Genomic DNA, 23,503 nt, shown 5'->3' on the forward strand with positions numbered 1-23,503 from the left:
TTATCAAAATGTGTCAAATTTGCCATGAGCTTAACCTCGTTTCGAGAGCTTTCTAAAACCAAATATATATCGTCTGAATCTTATTTAAAATGAGAAAATTATACAGCACGTTTGAAACTTGTTTCAAAATAATTCTATTTTTTGTATAAAAATAAAAATGAAAACGTTTTCAATCTCAGACATAAATCATTTTTGAAAATATGTTTTGTAGTTTTATCAAGAGATTGTTTTCAATATAAAAAAATCATTAATATCTCTCTGTCTTTCTCTCCGCTCGAGAGAGGAGAAAACAAAAATAAAAAATGAAAAGCGACTAAAAGTTATTTTTCATTTCTCTCTCATTTTACACTAAACTAAAAAATCGTTTTTATTTCTATTTTTTGTCTTTATTGCGCCAAACGTTGTTTTAGAAATGTTTTCATTTTTTATTTCTTAAAAAACATAAAAAATAAAAACGGGATAAATTCTAAACACGGATAGTATCTCAAAATTATGGTGGCAGTACTGCAAAAATCTGTGTGTTGTTCTTGTTCATGAGGATACGCTTTCAAGCGCACATGGAAGCATTTTCGGGGGAGTTAGTGAGACATTTTGATGGTTTGGGGGAGCTTCAATTGACTTGCATAATTCGTTACGGAAGCATCAAATTTTCATAGTAAGTACCAATATATTGTTAAAAAGGGACTAATTAATTGAGAAAAAGTTGTGTAAAATGGGTAGAACTTATGGGAGGTAGCGAATAAAAATTTGCAAGTGTAGAATCTAGTTTTTTTTATTCGTATACGAGGTTTATATGATAATAGGTGTTTGAGAGGCTTATTGAACATTTAAGTTGTTTTATTAAAGCTGAAGAGGTAAGTGACTTTTCACTTTTAATTGCTAGCGGTTTTGTTGTGTTAAATGTTGTCTTAGAAGACGTTTGGTTCATGGATTAGAACCATGATATTAGAACCATTTTCAATTTACGTGTATTTTTTGTAAGAGAAAATACTGTAACGAACTACGAACTATGATTCAAATCAGGGGACGAATCAATGAAATTTTAAAAGTCATATCCTAATTTTATTATTTTCCTTATAAGTTGAATCAATGAAATTTTATTAATTGTGCAATTAGAATTTGTTAATACAATGTGCTAAACGTTTTCGGGTTATATGGTACAATGGCATATTTGAATTTTGTGTATTTCAAACAATGACCACAAGACCATACTTAATTCAGAAATCATATACGAGTTAAGTACGGCTCTTACTTCTACCACAGATTATTTATTGCATTAAATCTAGACCAAATCGGTTGGACTACAAGGATTAATTATGGGGCTGCATATATGAACCTATACCACAAGGGTTAAGTGCGTCATAAGTCGCTTGAAATATTGAGTTGTACTCTGTTTTTTGATACTTGTTATTTTATGGTTTTCGAAAAAATTGGTCATCAAATCAATTCTTTATTTTTTTAAATAATTGTTTACTGATGTGTTTTTATTTTTTATTTTTATTTTTTATTTTTTATTTTATGAAATTGGTTATTGATTCATGGTTTTTATAATTTGAAATTCTCGATTGTGAGTTTTATTTTATCAAATGACTACTTTCTTCTGCTATTCAAAATAATTGTTGTATTTGAAAATTATAATTTTTACTTCTTTCAAAAAGAAAAAAAATAATTTTTACTTTTATATGCTTGATCCAACGTCCAACAAAGAGTAATAGGATGGATCTGTCTCGTCAGATTTATGTCTTGGCGATTTGTTAGTTGGCCTTTGTACTACACAGATGTGCCTCTCTCTACATATTAGAGGTTTCCATCAATTATAAAGGTATTTTTAAAAAGAGTTTTATGTGAGCTTGATAGCAGTGTACCAAAGAAACTTTCCCGTACTAAGTCTCGGTGTACGTCTTCCTCTTTTGAGCATTTTCGATTCCACTGGTGAAACCGGTCTCAATTGATTAGAGTCATATCTCGCGTATTACAGAGATATTGGTGTTTGCAATTCTCTTTTTCATTAAAAAAAAACAAAAACAAAAAGAGTATAAGGATTTATTGGGCTGTTGAGCTCACCAAATGCATACATGGAATGAAATCAATACATGTGATAAAGGAATTTGGTTTTCATGGGAGATCGTATCAGTTAGAGAATTGTGAGACTCTTGTAAAGGCATTGTCTATTTAATTAGTAATATTTTATACAATTGAAACCATGAGATCGGATATTTTCCTCACTAAGAGTTATATTATTTATTATGATGATTAATTTAAATTGCATGTTCTCAAATTTGGGGTGTGACAATTCTATTGGCTAGTGCGGATTTCGTCTCACTCTCTCTTCCTGGAAGGAAAGAGAGAAATCCGCAATCTAATTCTTGGTTTTATTCAGAGTTGTTACATTTTCTATGATGTATAAAATCAAATAAACCGTACAGCAATTCGTATATATAGAAATAGTGACAGCGACAATTTGAAGGATAAGATAAGTAAATCAAACTCTATCCTTCTTCTGTCATCTTTTAGTTTGGTCATGAATAAGCAGGGCTAACTCATATTTGCCACAATGAGACAGAGAGTCCAAAAAATGATAATGGCTCTAAATTTCCAAAGTTTCCTTTTCCTAATTCGAGTTAGATTTGCTATAAAAAAAAAATGCTAGCGTGATATACTACTATTTAATTAAAAAATAAGACAGTGAAATCGACATATTAAACAGTAAATATAAAAAATAATAAAAATAATATGACTAGCATTTCTTGTGTCTAAATTATAAAGGTTCATTTTTCTTTTTCGTACCCAAGATGACACTGGTCATTTTCATGATCTCTCAAGTGCTTTTGGACTCACCATGCAATCCGCATATATTCGGATAGATTCCCACGAATCCTATAAGATTCGGGTTTTCAACTTTGTTTTCTAGTGTTCTACCCTAAAAATAAAATAAAATAAAATAAAAATAAAAATAAAAAACACTTTTTCTGGTGGACTTGCAGAATTCCATCATATCCTCTATTAGGCCCAGTCTCTCTCTCTCTCTCAGCTCAAAATCTCCTGAAGTATGTCAGGGAGAAAGAGAGAAATATATCAAAATTTAAGATGAATTAAAATTAATAAGATAATAGTTTACATAAGTTAATAAATAGGTCAAATTATTATTTTCGTCCATAATTTATCTAGTTATGAATCATAACTTGACAAGTTATTGTCTATAATTGTCCATAATTTGTCTAGATATGAACCATAACTTGATAAGTTTGTCCATAACTTATCTGATTATGAACCATAACTTAACAAGTTATAGCATGTTAATTTTTATAACTAAAAATTGGCCTATATACTTCCTTAAGCTTTTCATATTGGCATATTTTCTACTATTTCTCAGTATGTTACTTGCGGGCCCAAACATTGCTGTTTATAACCAGCATCCATCGGCACCCAAGCTTTATTTGTTTTCTTATTTTTATCTTCTACACTTTAAACCAAAATTAATATGAAATGAAAAAAAAAAAAGAAATCAATAAACAAAATGTAGAAACATGTTTTCCAATTTCAGGAGAAAAAAAAAATTCTCTTTTTCCTTATGTTTCGAAATCAAATACATATGTTGGTTGTCCCTAATCAAATAAACATTTTCACAGACTAGTTTGTTGTTTTTCTTAGTATTATTTTTACAATTTTTCTTCTTTTGAGTTTTGATTTCTGTTAGTCTAGGACTCAAGCCTGGGATACATATCCTTAAATTGTATTTTTGCTTACTAAACAGATCATATTAGGCTTCAGATGACAAACTCACGCCATTTGATCAGCTCAATTAGTTTCTAATTAAGAGTTACTAAACTCTATCTCAACTGATTGGATCTAGCAGCGGCAGTGTTCCTAAATTTCAACGTTGAAGCAGGACCAATGTGATACTATCAATTTTCCAGAAACGGAAAAATACTGATAGCTTGGACATCTGAGGAATACAAGTTTCGCAATTTTACGGACACCAACTCTAGTTCGAACTCTTATTTCAATTCTTGAATTGCCATTCATTCTTACTTTTTGAATATCTTTTTTCTAACATTTTGGCCTCATATTGTCCACATTTTTCATTATGCTTTTATTTATTTATTTATTTATTTAGGCTTTGTCCTTCCCTAGTTTTGTAATAATCAAAGTTCAATTTTTGTCACTTTTTGAATCTACAAGAGGGGTTGATCACGCTTTCAATGCATTTTGAGTACAAGGAGATGACTTTAGTGAAAGCATTGATACTGATAATTATGTTGTTAGGACTATAAACCTGTTAAATATATTATGTTAAGGATATGTTTTTGCAAGAGATTGAAAACTTGTCTTTTTTTTTTTGTTCATATTTGTAACTTTTTCATACAATATAGTCAATACATTTGAGGGCTTCTAGTTGTTTCTTTTTTTTTTTTTTCCTTAGTGTAGTTGAGCGCGGCATTCTTATAAAAATTCTAATTTGTTTAATACAAAATCAATAAGAAAACGCAAAAAATAGTAATAATAATAATAAAAAGAGACAATTATATGGTTTGTCATGGTTATGTACATTATATTATTTACATCTCATTCTAAATAATTGGGTTATCATAATCTTTTGTTTTCTCTTTATAAATTAAATGAAAATTATTTATTTTTAAATGAAACGGTATAAGTAATATTTTTTTTAACTATCTTGAGTGGTATTTTTAGTTTTTCTCAAAATATCCTAATGAAAAATGTAGACGAAAGAGATCATTAAAGAAGGATTAGTTAAAAATAAAAAAAGACGAGAGAGAGCAAATGAAAGGTTTGATAAAAAGGCCGTTACAGGGAATTGAGTAGGAAAAAAAAAAAAAAAAACAAAAAAAAACAAAGTTTGACAACAGTTTTGAATTACCCCCTACTAATCTGCTGGTTGTATAAGGTAACATTGTTATTATTAATTTTTTTTTTTCACAAGTTTAGTAGTTAGAATTGTTTTTACCGTTTTGGGTGTACTTTAGTTTAGGCACTTTCAAAATTTTTAACGATGTTAGGTAGTGCACGTAATTAATTTAACTACGTGAATCTCACTGTAATACTGACAAAAATAAAAAAAATTATTTTTAAAGCTAACTTGACAAAAGGATAGCCTCTAAAACATTTTTGTCATTATTGACAATACAAACTTGCTAGCAGATTGTACTTAATTTGAAGCAGAGGACAAAACGTGCATCATAATACATTATGAAAAAATGGACCATAGCTATTGTCCTCCATTCCCTTGTACTACCGTGATATGGTTGGCATATGAACCCATAATCTTGTTTTTCATTTTTTTATTTTTTGGCCAAAAACGGAGAGAGATATCCAATTCGGCGTGAATTCAAATGATATGATCATAGTCCAACTTTTCGTGATTTTCCATTGCTTTTGTACAAATTCAGAGAAAGGAAAGAAGTCATTAGAAAGTAGAAGGAATCAGAACCATGATTCAGAACTATTCTCGGTTTATGTGTATTTTTTGTGAGAGAAAATACTGTAGCGAGTTACGAACCATGACACGAATCCTCAGACCAAACACCCCGTTAATGTCTCCCTTGATTTTCAATTTGATTCTTGTCTCTCTTTCTCACGGTTTATTTTCATGTCCTTCAATAACATCAAGTCATTCCATTAAAATGTTTCCTAAACTAAAAATATGTTACGTTATAACTGCCACATAGCATTATGTGACGTTTTCATTTACCTGACAATAACATGCTCACTGTTAGTGTACAAATATTCTTCTGAATGTGCATAACATTTAAATAACAGTGTAACTGTGCACGAGGAGTGTCATCCAATCTGATATATAGTTGAAAAAAAAGTCCAACTCTTTTTTTTATTATTATTTAATAAGGTTATTGAATCACCGGTTCCTCCTATGTACTCTTGTCGAATATTGCTATCAAATTTATTATTGACTCTCCATATACTTATTTACTAGTTAATATCCAGTGAGGTTATCCTTCTTCCGTCGTACTATTAAAGTTTTTCTTCTAGACGTCGTAAGGATAATTTGAAGGCAAATATCTTCTATTATCAAGAAATGGTTATTTCTACTGTTCTTCAACCCTAAAGAACATATCTGTATTCTCCTTTACATTTGGAGCAACCTGTTTAACCCTTTACTATGTTCCTGAAAAGGTTTTGATGAAACCTTCATTAAATGGTTCTGTAATAAAACGTCGCATTATGGTGACCACGGTTTACGATCTTTTTTCAGAAACAACCGGGTCACCTAAACAACATATGCAGGGACAAGGTTTCTATGAAATTGACGGTTATTATACGAAATTCTTGCGGAAAAGTATAGATCACATGCAAATCTCATGTCATATTTTAAATTTATTACAAATTCACGTGTCTATTCCGAGACTCGTCGATTCTAATCCACTATCTCATTATCTTATATAATAAGGTCTAATTGGCTAAAAAAATATATGGTCATCATTAATGCAGGTAAGAACTAGCATTTTTATTTGAAAAATAAAAGAGATCAAAATCAGTTGAAACAGTCGCTCAAAAAAGAAAAGAAAAAAAAAAAGATCAGAGGAGAGTTGGGTTGGCCAAATTTAATCTTAATATACAGAGCTCATTTGTTTCACGCGTTTGAATCTATGAGTCTGATTCTGTTAAAGCACACTATTCTCTTACAAAGAAATTTGAATAAAAAAGATATAGTCCATGAATTCTCTCATAAAATTTGAATTCATAATTAAAATTATTGACCGTGCAAACAAAAAGGCTAATAATATCACAAAAGAGATTATATCACTTTCCAAACAAAAAAAGAAAAGTCATATATATCACCCGGCTGTCACTCACGGTCGATCCGAACAGCTGCACATTGCCATTAATCTCCAACCTTCAAGATCAAATGAAAAAAAAAAAAAACCCACCAGTAGGTTGGTGTAGTTGTAAGATTATTTTTTTCTCTTCCCAAGATGCACCTAGCATTTCATACTCCTTAATCCTAATTTACGATCGGTATTGTCCAATTAATATGTCGTGCAGGATAAAAGTCATGTATATCACCCAGCTGTCACTCACGGTCGATATTAATCTCCAACCTTCAAGATCAAATGAAAAAAAAAAAAAAAAACCCCCACCAGTAGGTTGGTGTAGTTGTAAGATTATTTTTTTCTCTTCCCAAGATGCACCTAGCATTTCATACTCCTTAATCCTAATTTACGACCGGTATTGTCCAATTAATATGTCGTGCAGGATTAAGTGTGTGATGACATAAGTGAAAAATGAGTCTATCTTTCAAGTAAAATTAGGTCAATTCCTTTTATTCTATCTTTCAAGTAAAATTGAGTCTACCTTCAAGATCAAATGAAAAAAAAAAAGCCCCACCAATAGATTGGTGTAGCGGTAAAAGAGTTTTTATTTTTCGTCACTTCCCAGCATGCACTTATTTATTTCGTGCGTTTGAAACCATGATTCTGATTCTATTACAGTACTTTTCTCTCACAAAAAATTTGAATAAAAAATTCTTGCCAATGGGTTCTATCACAAAATTTAAATTCAGAATCAAAATTACTGATTTAAACGCGTGAACTAGATGGGCAATAATCTCACAAAAGGGAGTTATATCCACTTTCTCCCAACAAAAAAAAAGTTTTATCACCTAGCTGTGCCTCACAGTCAATCTAAACAGCTGACCGCGCCATAATCTCCAACCTTCAAGATCAAATTGAAAAAAAATAAAAAAATTATTAGTAGGTTGGTGTAGCGGTAAGAATGTTTTTTTTTTCTCTTCCCAGGATGCGCCTAGCATTTCATACTCCTTAGTCCTACTTTACGACCATTGTCCAGTCAATGTGTTGTGTGGGGTTAAGTGTACGGTGGCATGAGTAAAAATTAAGTTTATTTTTTAAGTATAATTAGGTCTAGACCTTTCAGTTCTAATAAGTGTCCTCAGAATTTCTAAAGTGAAAAATGAAATGGGGCGAGATGACACAAATAATTTTCTTTTTTATTCAACCAAGAAAAGATCAAATAGACAAATAAACACCCTTCATTGTGTTGAAATATTAGTTCCCAATTTGTGATTCCTTCCTGATATCGTTTAGAATTCCACTAAGTTACTTATAATTGATTAAGGAGATTGAGGGAAATAGGCCTGACTAAAAGGGCAATAAAAATAAATAGACCAAAGTTTATAATTAGTTAGTAAATAGGCCTAATAAGTGTAAATTCAGATTTATACTAAATTAACATTCCAAAATGTCCCTAATTAAAAAAAGGAAATGAAATCCTAAAATTTATTATGGAATTACGAATAAACACAATATGAGGTCTGATGGTAAATCCTAAACTTATAGTATAAATTCAGGATTTACGAAGGAACAAAAATTATGTTATGATGATAAATCTTAAATTTACTATGTAAATCCGTGATTTACATAGATTACAATTTGCATTTTTATGGTAAATTCTAGATATATGAGCAAAACTAAAAATGTTTATCTTATATTAATAAGATTAACATAATTCAATAATAGTAAATTCTGAATTTATATTTTACATCCATGATTTCTGATGATAAATCCTATAATTACTATGTAATTTAAGATTTACGAAGGAACAAAAATTGTGTTCTGATGGGATTTGCGAATAACACAATTTACGAATAACACAATTTGTATTATGATGGTAAATTCTGAATTATAGGGTAAATTCAGAATTTACGAGCATAATTAAAAAAAAAATTTATCGTATAGTAGTAAAGTTATGAATTTACCGTGTAAATCTAGAATTTACGAAGGAATAAAAGTTGTATCATGATGGTAAATCTTAGATTTATGCTGTAAATCTAAGATTTACAAAGAAAATAATTTGTGTTCTGATGGTAAATTCTTTATTTATATGGTAGAAAAAACGGCCGATGATGAGAGAGAGAAGAATAGACCCATGAACGACAGAAAAAGAATGAAGAGAGAAAAAGAGATCCAGAGAGAATGAGAAAGAAAAGAAAAAAGTAAAAAGAAAATGAGTGGAATTTAAAAATGAAAAGTTTAAAACATAAAAAGGCATATTAATTTTTATACATTTATAAATTGTATATTTATTAACATAAATTTTAAATGTAAGCCTACTTTTTATATTTTAGGTGGTTTCCATTATTTGTAAGTTTACTTTTCTATTTGCCTCAGTCTTTGTTTTTTTTTTTTTTTTTTTTTTAAACTTTATATTCCGATAAATAGAGTGAGGTATTGTCTCTGAAATGTATCATTATGGGGAAAAAAAAAACTCCTGATTTATAGATGCAGGCCATATGATCGGTCACTTCGGGCAAGTGAGGGAAAACCAGGTGAAGTCTAAAACCGCCGTGGGAGATATGTATAAACTTCCACCAACCAATAATCACAAACTTCTTTAGGAACTGAAAGTAGGACACAACTTGCGGTCCTTTTCACTCTCAAAAACACCGAAGAGAAACTCTGTTTTACTCTCTTGCTCTTTCCTCGGTTAGACCAAACCATTTACTCATATAATATATATATATATGTATGTATGTATGTATGTAACCTCTCTCGCCATTATTAACATCTTTAAAGAAGATCACCAAAGCCGTCTTTGACGCCAAATGAAAACCGTCTCGAGAAACAAGCTTTTCCCTTGCTTTCGACCCATGGTTGATGTGGACGTGGTGATCGAGCCCACAACCATCATCGATCATCGCTCGGCTGATCTTGGTTTTACGTATCTCACTGCAGAAAGTCATGTTAATGATGTGAAAGTTTCGGGAAGTGGGTGTCCAATCAGTTCGGAAAAGAACTCAAAAATCGTTCGAAAACCCGCGGGGAAGAGGACGTTTTCTCGGGCGGTTAAAGCAGTGTTCTTCGAGACAATTTTGGTAATCAGTCTTTAGTTCATAGAGACTAGTTTCCTTGTTTAACTTGTGTTCGAGGCTTGAATATAAATATATTTTTTTCTGTTATTTTACAGGCGAAAAGAGTTCGTGATAGAAAAGGATTTAGTACTAAAGAAAGGCCGTCTTTGGATTTGGGAACTAGTACTACATATCAACCGAATCAACCGACGAATTCAGCACCGGAAAATGGGATTGTTCAAGAGATTAACACCAATGTCAATACTTGTTCACCATCTTCTTCAAGTTCAGCACCAGAATCAATTATTTCATCAAGGACTAATTTGTCTGAGTCGGTGAAGAAAAGCAACAAAAACCGAAAGGAAAAGCCCCGGTCTCGTAATATCAACGTTGGTCTATACTTCCTTTTAATTAGTCTGGCAATGACAGTGCTGTGGGGTAGATTATGTGCAATAATTTTCACGTCAATTTGGCTCTGCTTGCTTCCGTTGTCGTACTCCAGTAATCGCGGGCAAGAGAAGGCGAAAAAGTCGCCGGAGATTAAGAAAGAAGGGCATAAGTGGAAGGGACTTGTTGAAAGGAAGCATCATATAGAGAAAATGAAGATAAGGCCGGCATTAAATTTTTGACGTAAAAATTCTTAGTTTCGTGCTTGATGTATCTTTTCTGGACCAGAAATTAAAGTGGTTCTGATTATCTGCTCACAAGAGACAAAGGCAATGAGAGTTTCTTGTGAGGCTGAACAGTTTGCTTTTTTTTTTTTTTGCAGCATTTCTTTTGGGAGGAAAACAGAACATTCTGTTTCTTATTACTTCCTAGCCGGCTAGTCCTTACTTCCTTTCCTCTTTCTTGGAAGGGGAAAGAGAATTGTAAAGTATACACGTATTGAGATCACAAAAGATCTTCATTAATTGTTTTAGACGTTCTTTTGTTTTTTTTTTTTGAATTTATGATATGTAGTTTCTTTTTAATGGTATTAACTCTCGTGAGTCGTACTCGTGTATTGAGGGAAAACTTGTTTTGCGATCACTTATTAGGATGATTAAACATAGAAAAATATTAATATTACTCTTTCTATCACTCTCTTTATCACTATCTGTATTTACTGTTTGACATGTAGACTCCACTATCAAAAAAAGTGTGACAGAAAGAGTAATGTTAACATTTCTTTTAAACATATATACTACACGCTTGGCAAAAAACAAAACAAAAAAAAATATTTGTGACATGCTTAGAAAAAAAAAAAAAACACACATTTTTAACATAATATTGATGGAATGTTGAGTGCTGATGTAAACACTAATTTGCTCGCCCAGCTTGTTCAATAAAAGTCATTTTGACAAGCAAAAAAATAATAATAATAACATTGATGGATGCTTCATAATTCATTGTTCCCTATAACAAATAAACCCAATTATCTCAAACAATATCATTATGGATGGTATGAAACTTCAATGTTTGTTATTTAAATTCTCTTGTTCACATCAAATTCAGTAACCCAAGCTAAAGATTTATTTATGATTTATCTCTACTTTAAAAAGACAAGATTATACATTTGGGCTTTTTTTTTTTTTTTTTTTTTTTTTTTTCAAAGGGGGTGGGGTCCCCCACATTTTAGGAATTTTTCCAAGGAGTGTCACTCACATCTTAGGAATGTTTCCAAATATAATCTAATGTGAAGGTTAGCAAGGTAGTGCCTTGAGGCAACTCAGAGCAAGAAAGTAGAGAGAGAAACAGGTGGTAAATTGAAAAAAAAAAAAAAAAAATTGTTGAAAAGCTCCATTTAGTTGAAAAGCTCCTTTTAAAGACATCTTCTCTAATTATTAATGTATCAAAAAGACGCAAGCCTTGCTTTAATACCCTACCAAAAAGACGGTTGGATTTGGAGCACTGAGTCACACTAAAAAGTTACTTTTATTTGATTCTAATAGAATTTAATTATTTCCTCTAAAAAAAATATATTGAAGTAGCATTTAATTAGCTTGTTGTCTGCCACGTGGGATTGGAGTTGGTAGGAACAACAAACGGTAACCTTGTGAAGCTAATTAATATCTGTGCTTTTTTTTTATTCTTTGGTTGAATTAAATATCTATGTCACGTAGGAGAAAGAAAGGCATTACAAACGGTGAGTTTTTTATGTTGTTGAAAACTCTCCAAAGTATGTTATACACATATGTCTCCCATGCTAGTTCCCAAGCTAGACAAAGTTTTATCCTTAGCTCTTTAGGACAGCTAAAACTGCAAAGGGTTCAGAAATCAGTTGGAGTTAAGGTGCAATTTATGATGATAGAGAAGATAGAGTGCAAGAACGCGCGCGCATACATACATATATATATATATATGTATATATATATATCATATATGTATATATAAGTTAAAGAAGCGCATTAATTTTGTTTGATAAATGGTGACAAATCTCGTCCATTTTTAATCTTTGAATTAATAATGACTAGGAAATACTAGTGTGGGTGGTTATGAAAAAAGGGTGAGAACTTTTGACATTCTTCCCTAACTACCAATAGTAATATTTATCATGTGTTCCCCTTTTGTTTTTTGGTTACTATATTGTATCAATATAAGATAAGGATTGATTTAGTTACGGCTAAGATCAAAGTTAAACTTTTTTATTTTTTTGACAGAAGAATATCAAAGTTCAACTTAAAGTAAATAAAGCAAGAGCAAGTGTGTGTATATATTGCCTACACATTATGCATTTACAAGCCGATTTTATTACCGCTAAGTTCCTAATTCTGAGCTCATATTGTTGCCAAGAGAAGTTAATGCATAGGTGATAGGATATTCTTTGTGCTACCTTCAAGCCATTTATTGCCTGTTCATTAGTCTGTACCGGATGAGAAAAATCCCTATGACAAGTAATTAAAATGGGAATTTCCTTCTGTCATAAAAACGGGAATTCCATTGGCACAAAAATTGGTCATTCCATTTATGTTTGCCAAACTAGGGATAAGAGTTTATTAAGGATAAATTCCACAATTTAGGAAGTACTTCAGGAGAATACCCTTATTGATCAGAGTCACGTGAGGGTGAATGGGACTCTATCTAAATGAGTTTGCTCCATCGGAGTGGTGGGGCGGGGCTCATTAACTGTGAGATAAACCTTAGGTTTCGTTCACTTCGTGGATTCGAGTTTTCAATTTGAGCTGAGATGTGACATTTTTTTAAAGCTTTTCACTGTAGTAGAAAAAGTTATATGTGGCATTTTCTGAGAGCTTTTTACTGTAGAAACCTAAAACTGAAAACTCAAATCAGTGAAGAACGAGGCCTTAGTAATTCCGGTCAGGTTGAACAACACTTTTTTCAATTTACTAATGTTGTGCTCGATGTTGCTTTGAATTTATTTTATTTTATATAAAAGAACATAAAGTGTAGATCTTATCAAATAACTAATCAGGCCTTAAATGTATGTATACTTACATGCATGCGCAAAGACATTTTAACTCATACTCATCTATTCTGAGAAAAGCTGTTCTTACATTTTTGTCCTATGTGATAGATTTAATGTCGTCGGCTGTTGTGGAAGTCGTAGTTAATGTGTCATTTCTTGACTTGTGGCATCCCCACGCACAAACTAGGAGATGTTTAATTCATAGCCGTCGCTGTATGTCCCAGCTACATACAATAAAATTCAGATTTTGTAACGCTTTCTAAGCGTAGTTAAATCTTTTAACAACATCTAAAGAAAAGCAATTGTTCCCTAAATTTCTACTAGTAGTGGGCTTATTTCTTTAGTAAATGTTCTAGTATTGTCTGAGATGTATATATGAGCTGTACTGTGGATTAAAGTCCCTCTCAAATTGTTTACGAAAAAGATGGAAATAAAGAAAGCAAGTGGTGCAGGGATTACATTTATGGCTTATCTTTAATGAACAAGAACAAAAAAAGTAAAAAAAAAAAAAAAAAAAAAAAAAAAAAAAAAAAAAAAAGAAAGAAAGAGATGGAGTTGTGGCTTTTCATTCCAAAAGTTGAAGGAAAATGGCCAACTAATCTTATTTAAATAACCCCAAATTAAGGATCAGAATTCCTTTTTGTTTATCCATGGGAAATTTATTGGTTCATTTAATATAGTGTATTGTGGATGTTTCTGAACCTAGCTCCCATTCCCTACTCCACCAATAAGGTGACATGGATATAATTCATAATCATAAAGAGGGCAATATCATATCATAATATTAAAAAGGCATGAACACTCCCAAGTTTCTTGAGAGTTGGGTTTGAATTAATCTCTTTCTCTCTCTTCTTATTTTTCTCTGAACATAATTTCTATGTTTCACTACTTGCCCTTGTTCATGCTGTTTATTTCTTTGTTTATTTATTTTCATTTTTTTTTTGGACTAGTGTCACAATGTTCATGAAGGTCCACATCTTTTGTTTAAACCGGATTAATGTGGATTCCAGGTTTGTAGCTGTCCGCACCTGATCTCTTGAGCTATGATGTATTGATATCTTATCCATGGCAGATTTATAAGGGCATTTTTTTTTTTTTAAATTTAAGTGCTTCTTTCTATAAGAACACACTTATTAAGCCTCGTTCATTTTGTGGATTTGAGTTTTTAATTCGAGTTGAGATATGACATTTTCTGAGAGCTTTTTACCGTAACAAAAAAAATTAGATGTGACATTTTCTGAGAGTTTTTTTACTATAAAAATCTAAAATTAAAAACTCAAATCGGTAAAATGAACGAGACCTTAGTATGTATTTGGTTGAGAGGAATAGAACGGAAAGGAATGGCCATTCTGATAATTCCATTGTTTGGTTACTTTGTTTTGGCTAGAAAAGGCTTTCCGTGGGAAAGCTCATTCACTCAATTTGAGTGAATCCTCATTCACGTGGGGTGCGAGTGGAAAGGCCTTTCCATTCAGGCCTCTCTTTTTTTTTTTTTCCCACTTTGGCCTTCGTCCTCGATAGGAAGAAGATCGAAAGAAGAAATAACCCTAGCCCCATCTCCCTCTCGACAACTACGCCAACTGAGGCCGGCGACGGCAGCGCTGACACTTGACGGAAGGTCGATCGACGATTGACCCCGGCAACGAGAAACGACCGTTGGTCACTTCATTAATCTGAGCAGGTACAGTCTTATTCCTTCGTTATTCTTCCCTCTTCTTCCTTCATGGTTCTTAGAGATCCCTCTTCTTCCTTCGTTTTGAGTTTTGTGTGATTTATTATTATTATTTTAAATTAATTGCATTAGTTTGCTTATTTTTGGGTGTTAATAGGCTTATAGGTTGATTTATTGTGACTTTTTTTTTTAGTTTTTCATTTTTTTTTACATATAATTCTATATTTGGTGGGCGACATTTATGATAATTTGTTTGTGGTTCTTGGTAGAAAACCGAAAAACCTAGGTGGGTTTTCAAAATTTTCAATATTTCTCTACCTGTTTGGGTGGTAATGTTCTGGGTTTTCTGTTTTTCGTTGTTTTCGTTGACTTCTTCTGGCTTGTTTTACTGATTGTTTATGTGGGTTTTAAAAGTTTTTTTTAATCTTTAAAGCATCTTTCCAATGCTTTGTGTGTCGTGATTCTTCATTTCTTTGTATCTGGACATAATTTAATTATTTGAAAAGAGTAATTTTGGCACCATAAAAATCCATGATGATTATTTTTTTTACTTTTTTAATAATTAAATTATTTTTTACTATTTTAATTAATTAAATATTAAATCTCTGATGATTATTAATTAAAGGTATTTTTATCAAAATACAGTTTAGTTCTATTCTATTACGTGATCAACCAAACCGCATAATCCTATTCAAGTCTTAATTCTATAACTCCAACCAAATTAAAAAATTAATTTATGTTTCCAGCTCATTTTAATTCAATTCCATTACCCTTTCTATTACTATTCACATTACCATTTCGCCATGGTAACTAAACGCGAATGCATACTGTTTCCCCTGTATTAGAATAGCAGTGCTACAGTTCTTTTTAGCATTTCTTCTAACACTACTGTGGCATTCAGATGTTCTTGTGCAGAACTTTTCTCTGTAAATATACAGAAAAAAAAGACAATGTCTGAACTATTTCATTGGCTTCAAATTTACACGCAAAAGAGCAGAGGATAGAATGAAAAAAAAAAAAAAAGTCGTAGCTAAGAAAATGTCCTGGTTGATCACGACTGGGTAAAGAAAATTACATTCTCCTGGTTTTCATCAATGAGTTGTTGTAGAAATCGCGGGACTGGTGGCAGTTCTAGCCCTATAATTCCCTCTAGAATTTGCACCACAAGTCCCATAGATGGCCTATCAGCCTCATTATCTTGAATGCACCAACAAGAAACTGCGCAAACTCTTTTGAGCTCTTCCATATCGGCATTTCCCTCTAATCTTGGGTCCAATAGGTTCATCATATCGCCTCCTTCGACTATGACACTCACAGCCGAAGCTGGAAAGAATTTCACCTTGCCATCTTCGGATACCTCCGAGTTTCTCCTGCCAGATATCAGTTCGAAAAGCATCATTCCGTAGCTGTAAACGTCGGCTTTCGATGTTATTGCCATGCCTGTAATCCATTCTGGCGCGAGATAACCTCTTGTTCCTCTTATGGTTGTCAAGACCCTGCTGAATTCCCTTCCGACAAGCTTTGCCAGTCCAAAATCTGCCACCTTGGGACAAAATTCGGCGTCTAAAAGAATGTTTTCAGGCTTAATGTCACAGTGTATGATGCAATCTCTGCACTTCTCATGCAGATAAACCAACCCTCTTGCTGTCCCTAGAGCGATTTGGTACCTTGTTTTCCAGTCCAAAACGTTCGAATCGTTTTCATGGAAAAGGTGTGAATCTAGAGATCTATTGGCCATGTAATCATAGACCAACAATTTTTTAGAACCTTGAGCACAGAATCCGTGAAGTCGAACTAGATTAACGTGTTGAATTGTCCCAATTGTGCTAACTTCTGCTCGAAATTGCTTTTCTCCTTGGCCAACACTTTGAAGCTTCTTAACCGCTATTACGGTTGAGTTTGGCAATATACCTTTGAAAACCAAACCGAAGCCTCCCCCACCTAATTTCTCCGAAAAGTTCTTAGTTGCATTTTGCAAATCTCTATATCGAAATGCCACCAAACCCCCTACTGCTTTTCCTGTTCCAATTGTTTTCTTTCTTCTTTTCAAAGTGAAGAACACAAAAAGACTAAGAAAAATTACAAACCCTGCAACTGCACCTGCCGCAGCGCCAACAAACTTTTTCTTATTTTTTCCCCCACTTTGAAACTCTGAAGCTGCTAATTTTATGTATATAGTCCTTCCACTACTGTCCCCTGGTGCGAGTTGCTTCAGATTCAAGAGATCTCCAATCCAAATTGAACAGCCATTGTCGTCGTAAGCACATGCAGTGCATGAACATTTATTTGCACATTTAAATTCACATTCTTTGATACTTTCTGCTGGCTCAAATTGTTGATCTTCAGGGAATGACATGCCGGGAAATTCTAGGAATTTGTCTCTCTCACCATGACCAAGACTATTATTCCCACAATGTAATTTAGTCTTTCTCATGCACCCGCCGGAGTAATCCTTCAAACCCCAATCATTTTGCGATTTTGGTTTGAACCCCGACAGGCACCGGCAGAAGGGCAACGAGTTCTCACTGCAGCTGCCAAAAGCACCGCAAAAGGCGTAAACTTGACATTGCTGCCTCGGAAAAGACCAGAGCAAGTTCCATTTCTTACTAGGAAGCAACATGAATTGCTTCATTTGCCCTGAAACATCCATCACAAGTCTAGAAATAGCCGAAGAGTTAGAAGCATACATGGTGAAAGAGGTCTCGCTAATGTTCGAAACAAACTTGAAATAGCAGATCATTTGGCCCCTCATCTCGGGGACTAAACTAAAGATATCTCCCGTCCAAGGTCCTGTGGTCCAATAGTTCCTAGACCTATTCCAGAGTGTGTTATACGAGATGTCATTCGGGTTTAGCTCGAAAGAGAAGAGGCCTAAAGAAGGATCTTCTGAATTCTTCCAAGAAGTGAGAACTTGTTTTGTTTTAGTTATTTTATTGTAACCAATTTTACTACCAAGTAGCCACGTATCAGTTGGATGATCAAAACTTTGCCATAAAACAGATCTTTCGTCCGAGACTACAATGTTCCCGTCGTCCTGAAGAACTGCTCGTACAGAATTACTAGTGGAACTAATGTTGGTGGACCAAACTGGGTTTTTAGTTTCATTGAATAGAACTAAATTGCCATGTGATATCATCAACTCTGAAGAGAATCTATCTAAGACTGGCTTTTCTCTATTTGCCACCCAAAGTATGGTCTGTGAATGATCATTCTTGTACCACATGCCTATGTAGTAGTTTGAAGTATTACCTGGAGTAAAGAATCCCAACACAAAGACCTCGCCTGCCGATGCAACGGTATGATCACCGGAGAGGGATCGGCTCTCGGAGATGGTATCGCCTCCGAATGAAAAATGGGTGGTGACACATAGCAATAGGAAAAGAACAAAAAGCATGAATCTTGGGAAAGAATTGAGATCCATGGCGGCACAAATTTTGGAGAGAAAGGAATAGTTACTAGAACATTTATAGTTGTATGGTGGGGTGTGTATGAGAGAAATTGTTACAAATTTTGGAGAGAAAGGAATCGTTACTAGAACATTTATAGTTGTATGGTGGGGTGTGTATGAGAGAAATTGGAGAGCGAGGGAGAGTTAGAATTAATGGTTACAAAGCCTAGATAGGACATGCCAATTTAAGGTAGATTATTATTATTATTATTATTTTTTGCTGTAATATCCGAGTAATTGTCTTCCTCTGCTACTTCTTCTCAGAAGTAAATTAAAAATTCTCTGATAAAAGTATCAGTACGTGAAAAATCTCACGTAAGATAAAAAGGGTACTTTGGTCATCCGAGAAACGGCTAAGACGCCACAATGTCAGTTATCAAAAATCAAAACGATCAGGTTTCGGCTGTTGTTAATTAAAAGTGAAATTCAAGTTCATTTCTTCTTTCTAATAATTTGAACCTTATTTAGTCAAACTGTTACATGATTGGTCCACGTAACATGTAATATTTCACATGCCTGCCGCAGCCGCAAATGATGATGTCAAGGGTCAAGATCACCTCGTCAATTTTCTTGTCTACGTATATAGTATGTACGTAGTTCTTCATTTAGGTATAATACGGGCAAGCCTATTTACGTATGAGCATATCTGACTTAACATCACGACCGCTCATTTAAAAGTAAACTTATTGATGATCAACTCCAACCATCCGATGAGAAGTGCGCGATATGTGAAGCTTTTAAGCGGGCAAAAGGAATGCAATCTGGTCTTAATTAGCAAGGCTGCCTGTTTGTTGAAAACATTGCACCTGTCTTGTTATAGAGTTCGTTGTACTGAGACAATATTGACTAAAATGACTACTGAGAAAAGATTAATGCGTGTAAGCATCAAATTCTAATCGTTTTAATCAATCAAATCTCGATCGGTTCAGATTTATACGTAAATGTGATCCTTTTCTTTTCTTCTTTTTTATTTTTTATTTTTTTATATTTTTTATATAGTAGATAATAAAATTAATGGTATTGACATCGAGTCATGTATTAGAACGAAGCCATATTCACTTTAAAAAAATGTCTATTTAGTAAAATTGTCACTCAAACTTACCGTCATTTAAAAAATTGTTACCCTAAATTTTTAATTTTAACAATAAACTTTCTAAATTTATAAATTTATTACAGCGTGTCCTATTTTACTAAATCTTTTTAAATTTTTTTATTAAATTTAAGGGATTAACAGTTAAGAAATTAAAAAATTTGTGTTATATTTAAATTGAGATGAAATTTTTCATTCAACGTGCTTTTCTGACATTAATTAAATACATTCTTCTTAAAATGAGTCATATTGTAATAATTTTACAAGTATAAAAGGCAACTTACTAAAATTAAAAGTTTGGGAGGTAATTTACTAAACCACGGTAAGTTTATGAGACAAATGTGTTAAAAATCTTTTTTAAAAAAAGAATAAAAATAGAACCAACCAAGATACGATCAATAATCCAATTATCCCCTTTTTTATTTTTATCTTTTTGACAAATAAATGAGAATCCCATCGTACTTAAACAGATAGTGGAAAGGACTGGCGTATCTAATTGATTTTATAATTGGATTTTTTGTTGAAGATTGTTTAGCGGAATGTCGGGCATCTAATTGATATTTGTTATTATTTTTTTAATCTATCAATTGTATTCAATATTTTTTGAAAAGAATTTAAACGTTGCTTCAGTGAACCTGTTCGTCGTTTTATACATTGTTGCCACATTTGAATGTCGTTTTCCTCACTGCTGTCGTTTTCTTTCGTTGTCTTTTATTTTTTGGTCTCGGTTTCGTTGTCGTCCTTTTCATCCCTACGTTTATTTTGTCTCCGTTCCTTACTTGTTTTGTTGTTTGGTAGGATGACTGTTGTTTTGATGATTTTTTTTTTAAACTTTGTCCTTTTATCATTTTCAAGTCGTTTTTTTTTTTAAAACTTTATATTGCTTATTTTATCATTTCCAAGTCGTTTTTTTTAATAAAAACTTTACATGTTTATTCCTAGGTTTTGCGTTTATTTTCTTTTAGGAAAATTGTAATAAATAACAGATTTTTGAAACTAAATTATTTTAAAATTATTTGATGTAAATGTTATTTACGATTAGTGAAAAAGAATTTGTGTGGTAAAATATCTTCTTAGCAGTCATAAAAAGAGAATTTACGTAAAAAAAATATTTTTACTAATTATAAACGAAATATTTACACGATAAAATGCTTTATACTTTTAAATAGTTTAAAATATGTTATTTACTTAATTTAATTTCATAAATTTGTTATTTATTTATTACATTTTATTTTATTATCGTTGGAAGTTATTGATTTTCATAATTGTCTTTTATACGCTAGGATGTTATTTTTCTCTTTGTTGTCATCTTTCATGCTTTTGTCATTCTCGCTTGCATTTTTTATTGTCGCGCTTATTCTTCTAGGTGTCCTTTTCCTCCTTTTCTTATATACTGTTATTTTTTAAGGCTTATTAGGTAGAATTTTTGCTTTTGCTTTTAAGAAGAGAAGTAATATTGTAGTTTTTCAGTAAGTATTTGATGCTTTAATTCTTTAATAAGCACTAAAAGTATTAGAATGAAGTTTACGATGCTTTAATGAAACTGTGGTACAAGTTTAAAAAATTATTGAGAAGTATTTTTTTGAAAGTTTGATTTTGTGCCTTTGACTGGAAGCTATTTTGAAAATCCGAAGCACTTCTCACAGATAATCCAAGCACCACTAGAAATAATATTTGGACCTAAAAAGCTAAAACAACTTTTAGAAAGCTCTCCCAACCAAGCGCTCATTATCTGTAGCCGTATGATGAGGAGGTTATTTACCAACATATCAAGTACCTATGAGTTCAAATATTTGTGAGTTTTTAACAATTTGTTAGTTTGATGTGTTTTTGTAGGAATCATTAATAAATGGGAATTAGGTGAAAACAAGGAAAAAATTAGAGTTTTGAAAGCTATTGGGATGAGCCACGGACGAGGGTAAGGACCTGCGCAAATTGCTGCGCGAAACGGGACAAAAAACTCCCAAGAACAGCCCTGGGCCGGGGCCCACGGTTGCTACAGCGTGTGCGGCCGCGTCCCCCTACTGTGCTGAAACGTGCCTTTGGGCCATTTTTTGGCCCTTGATCATTTTGGATGGCCATATTTGACCCTTGGTTGAGTTTAGATGAAGTTATTCTCCACTTTTGGGCATACTTAAGCAAGAGAAACCCGAGTTCCCAACTTGGAGAGGATGAGAGGCACAAAAACTCCTAGAGAGAGAAGCTTGGAGTTAGAAATTCTGAAAAATGCTTGGCAGAGATTCCTGAAGATTTGAAGACTTGAAGTTTATCTCCACAAGAGTTTTCTCTTCCTTCTCCATTTTCTTTGTAGTTTTTTAGTTTTTGTTCTTGAATTTGTGATTTTGGTTATGTATTCTTTTATGTTGAGCTAGATTTCATATTCTAGGGCTTGATTAGCTTTATTTCAACTATGTTTTCATTATCTTATAAATTGTTAGTTAAATTCCATTTTAATTTATTTATGTTTCTGTAGGCTTAATGTTTCTAACTTATGTAGCCAATGAGTTAGATAATTAATTGTCATTTTGATGCTCGGGAGAGATTGATTTCATAGTCCGGAATTGAAAAACAGTCTAGGTTGTTGTGAGTCTTGGAGGAGATCAACACTTAGATAATCTCATTGAGAGTCTAGGATATTGTGAAAGCGAGAGGTGATCAAGACCTTGATTATCAACTAGGATTTGAATTGTTGTGAGGCCGGGAGGCGATCGACGTTTGAGTTCTAACTTAAGGGCTGAACGGGTTAGGTAGGAATATTGATTCGGGTATTCATGCATATGGCTTCGTTGATCATAAAACATGAACTTAGCATGAAATCTGCTACAGAATTTAGGAATACAGATGTTAATTCTATAAATCCTTTAGTCACAAAATATAGCATAATATTTTCTAAAAAAATCCTTGGCTTAAATACATAAATTGTATTATTTAAAGTCTAGAATTTTCTCAGTCATTACAATCTACCCCCCTTAAGAATTTTCGTCCTGAAAATTAGAACAACTTAGGGTAGTTTTTCCTCATATCCTCTTTGCGTTCCCAAGAGCAAGGAACAAAATTAACAAGAAAAGAGTTATGTTTTGATTGGGTTCAAGACGTGTAGCATGTGGGAGAGTTTTTTTAAGCCCAGTTTGACATTACCTTTTAGCTTTTTTAAAAAGGTTACAGTAAGTTAGAGTGTTTGATAAATCTTATTTTTTGTCGAGAAGCTTCTAAAAACTGCTGTTAAAATGCAGAATTTGAGAAACAAGTTAGAGATTGCTTTTGCACAGTAGCTTTTGCTACCATTATTCAAATTTAACTATCAATGTAACTATTTTATTTTTTCCATACTAAAGTAAAAAATATATATTTTTAAAATAGTTATTTAAAAATTGAAAATCTTTAATAAGCATGCTATGCTACATTTCATTTAAATATTTTTAATAATTATCAAAATATTTAAAAAATAATAATAAATATTAGTAGATGAATTATTTTTCTCCTTGAATAAAAATAATTTATTTTTAAAAACTATTTTAATTAATAAAATTTAAAATATTTTTAGTTACGAATATTGACCGTAAAAATAGAAATAAAAGTGACAATAAACATGTATAATAATGTATGCCTACTTTTGTTATTATACATTTCAACAGTAATTCTATACGCAGTTTATCAAACACTTAAATCTCTACTTTTGGTACTCATAGCAGCTTTGTAGAAATATTTACCAAACGTCTATATGCTTCTAGTCATATTAACTTATTACTAACAATACAACAATAATAAAAATTTTTAACAGTACAACAATGTTAAACTGGTCCTTAGGCTCTCGGCCTTACAAGAAGCAATTGATGAATTATTCTTTGAACAATAACTCTTGCTTGATGATTACTTCGGAAAGAAAATCACGTTGTCCTGGAAGTGATCATAGAAGTTGAAAGATCGCGGAACTGGAGGCAAGTTTACCTCAATTATTCCCTCAAGAAATTGAACTACTTGGCCCATTGATGGCCTATGGGCTTCTTCATCTTGTATGCACCAACAAGCAACTTTACACACTC

At 32.4% G+C, this 23,503-nt stretch overlaps 2 protein-coding genes across 2 annotated transcripts in view; both read right to left on the bottom strand.

The window, feature by feature from the left end:
- Positions 1-15,827: 15,827 nt before the first annotated feature.
- LOC112091483 (G-type lectin S-receptor-like serine/threonine-protein kinase At2g19130) lies at positions 15,828-18,417 on the bottom strand. Its single transcript, XM_024165241.1, has one exon. It carries the CDS (start codon positions 18,341-18,343, stop codon positions 15,974-15,976), a length of 2,370 nt encoding a protein of 789 aa, XP_024021009.1. The 5' UTR covers positions 18,344-18,417; the 3' UTR covers positions 15,828-15,973.
- A 4,776-nt stretch (positions 18,418-23,193) lies between these two features.
- LOC112091481 (G-type lectin S-receptor-like serine/threonine-protein kinase At2g19130) overlaps positions 23,194-23,503 on the bottom strand; it is a 2,557-nt gene continuing 2,247 nt past the window's right edge. The window contains 1 exon segment of the mRNA XM_024165237.1: positions 23,194-23,500. Within this exon segment, the coding sequence (XP_024021005.1) occupies positions 23,331-23,500 (170 nt within the window). The 3' untranslated portion in view covers positions 23,194-23,330.

Source organism: Morus notabilis, unplaced genomic scaffold (assembly GCF_000414095.1).
Source record: "Morus notabilis unplaced genomic scaffold, ASM41409v2 Scaffold19, whole genome shotgun sequence".
Lineage (NCBI taxonomy): Eukaryota > Viridiplantae > Streptophyta > Magnoliopsida > Rosales > Moraceae > Morus > Morus notabilis.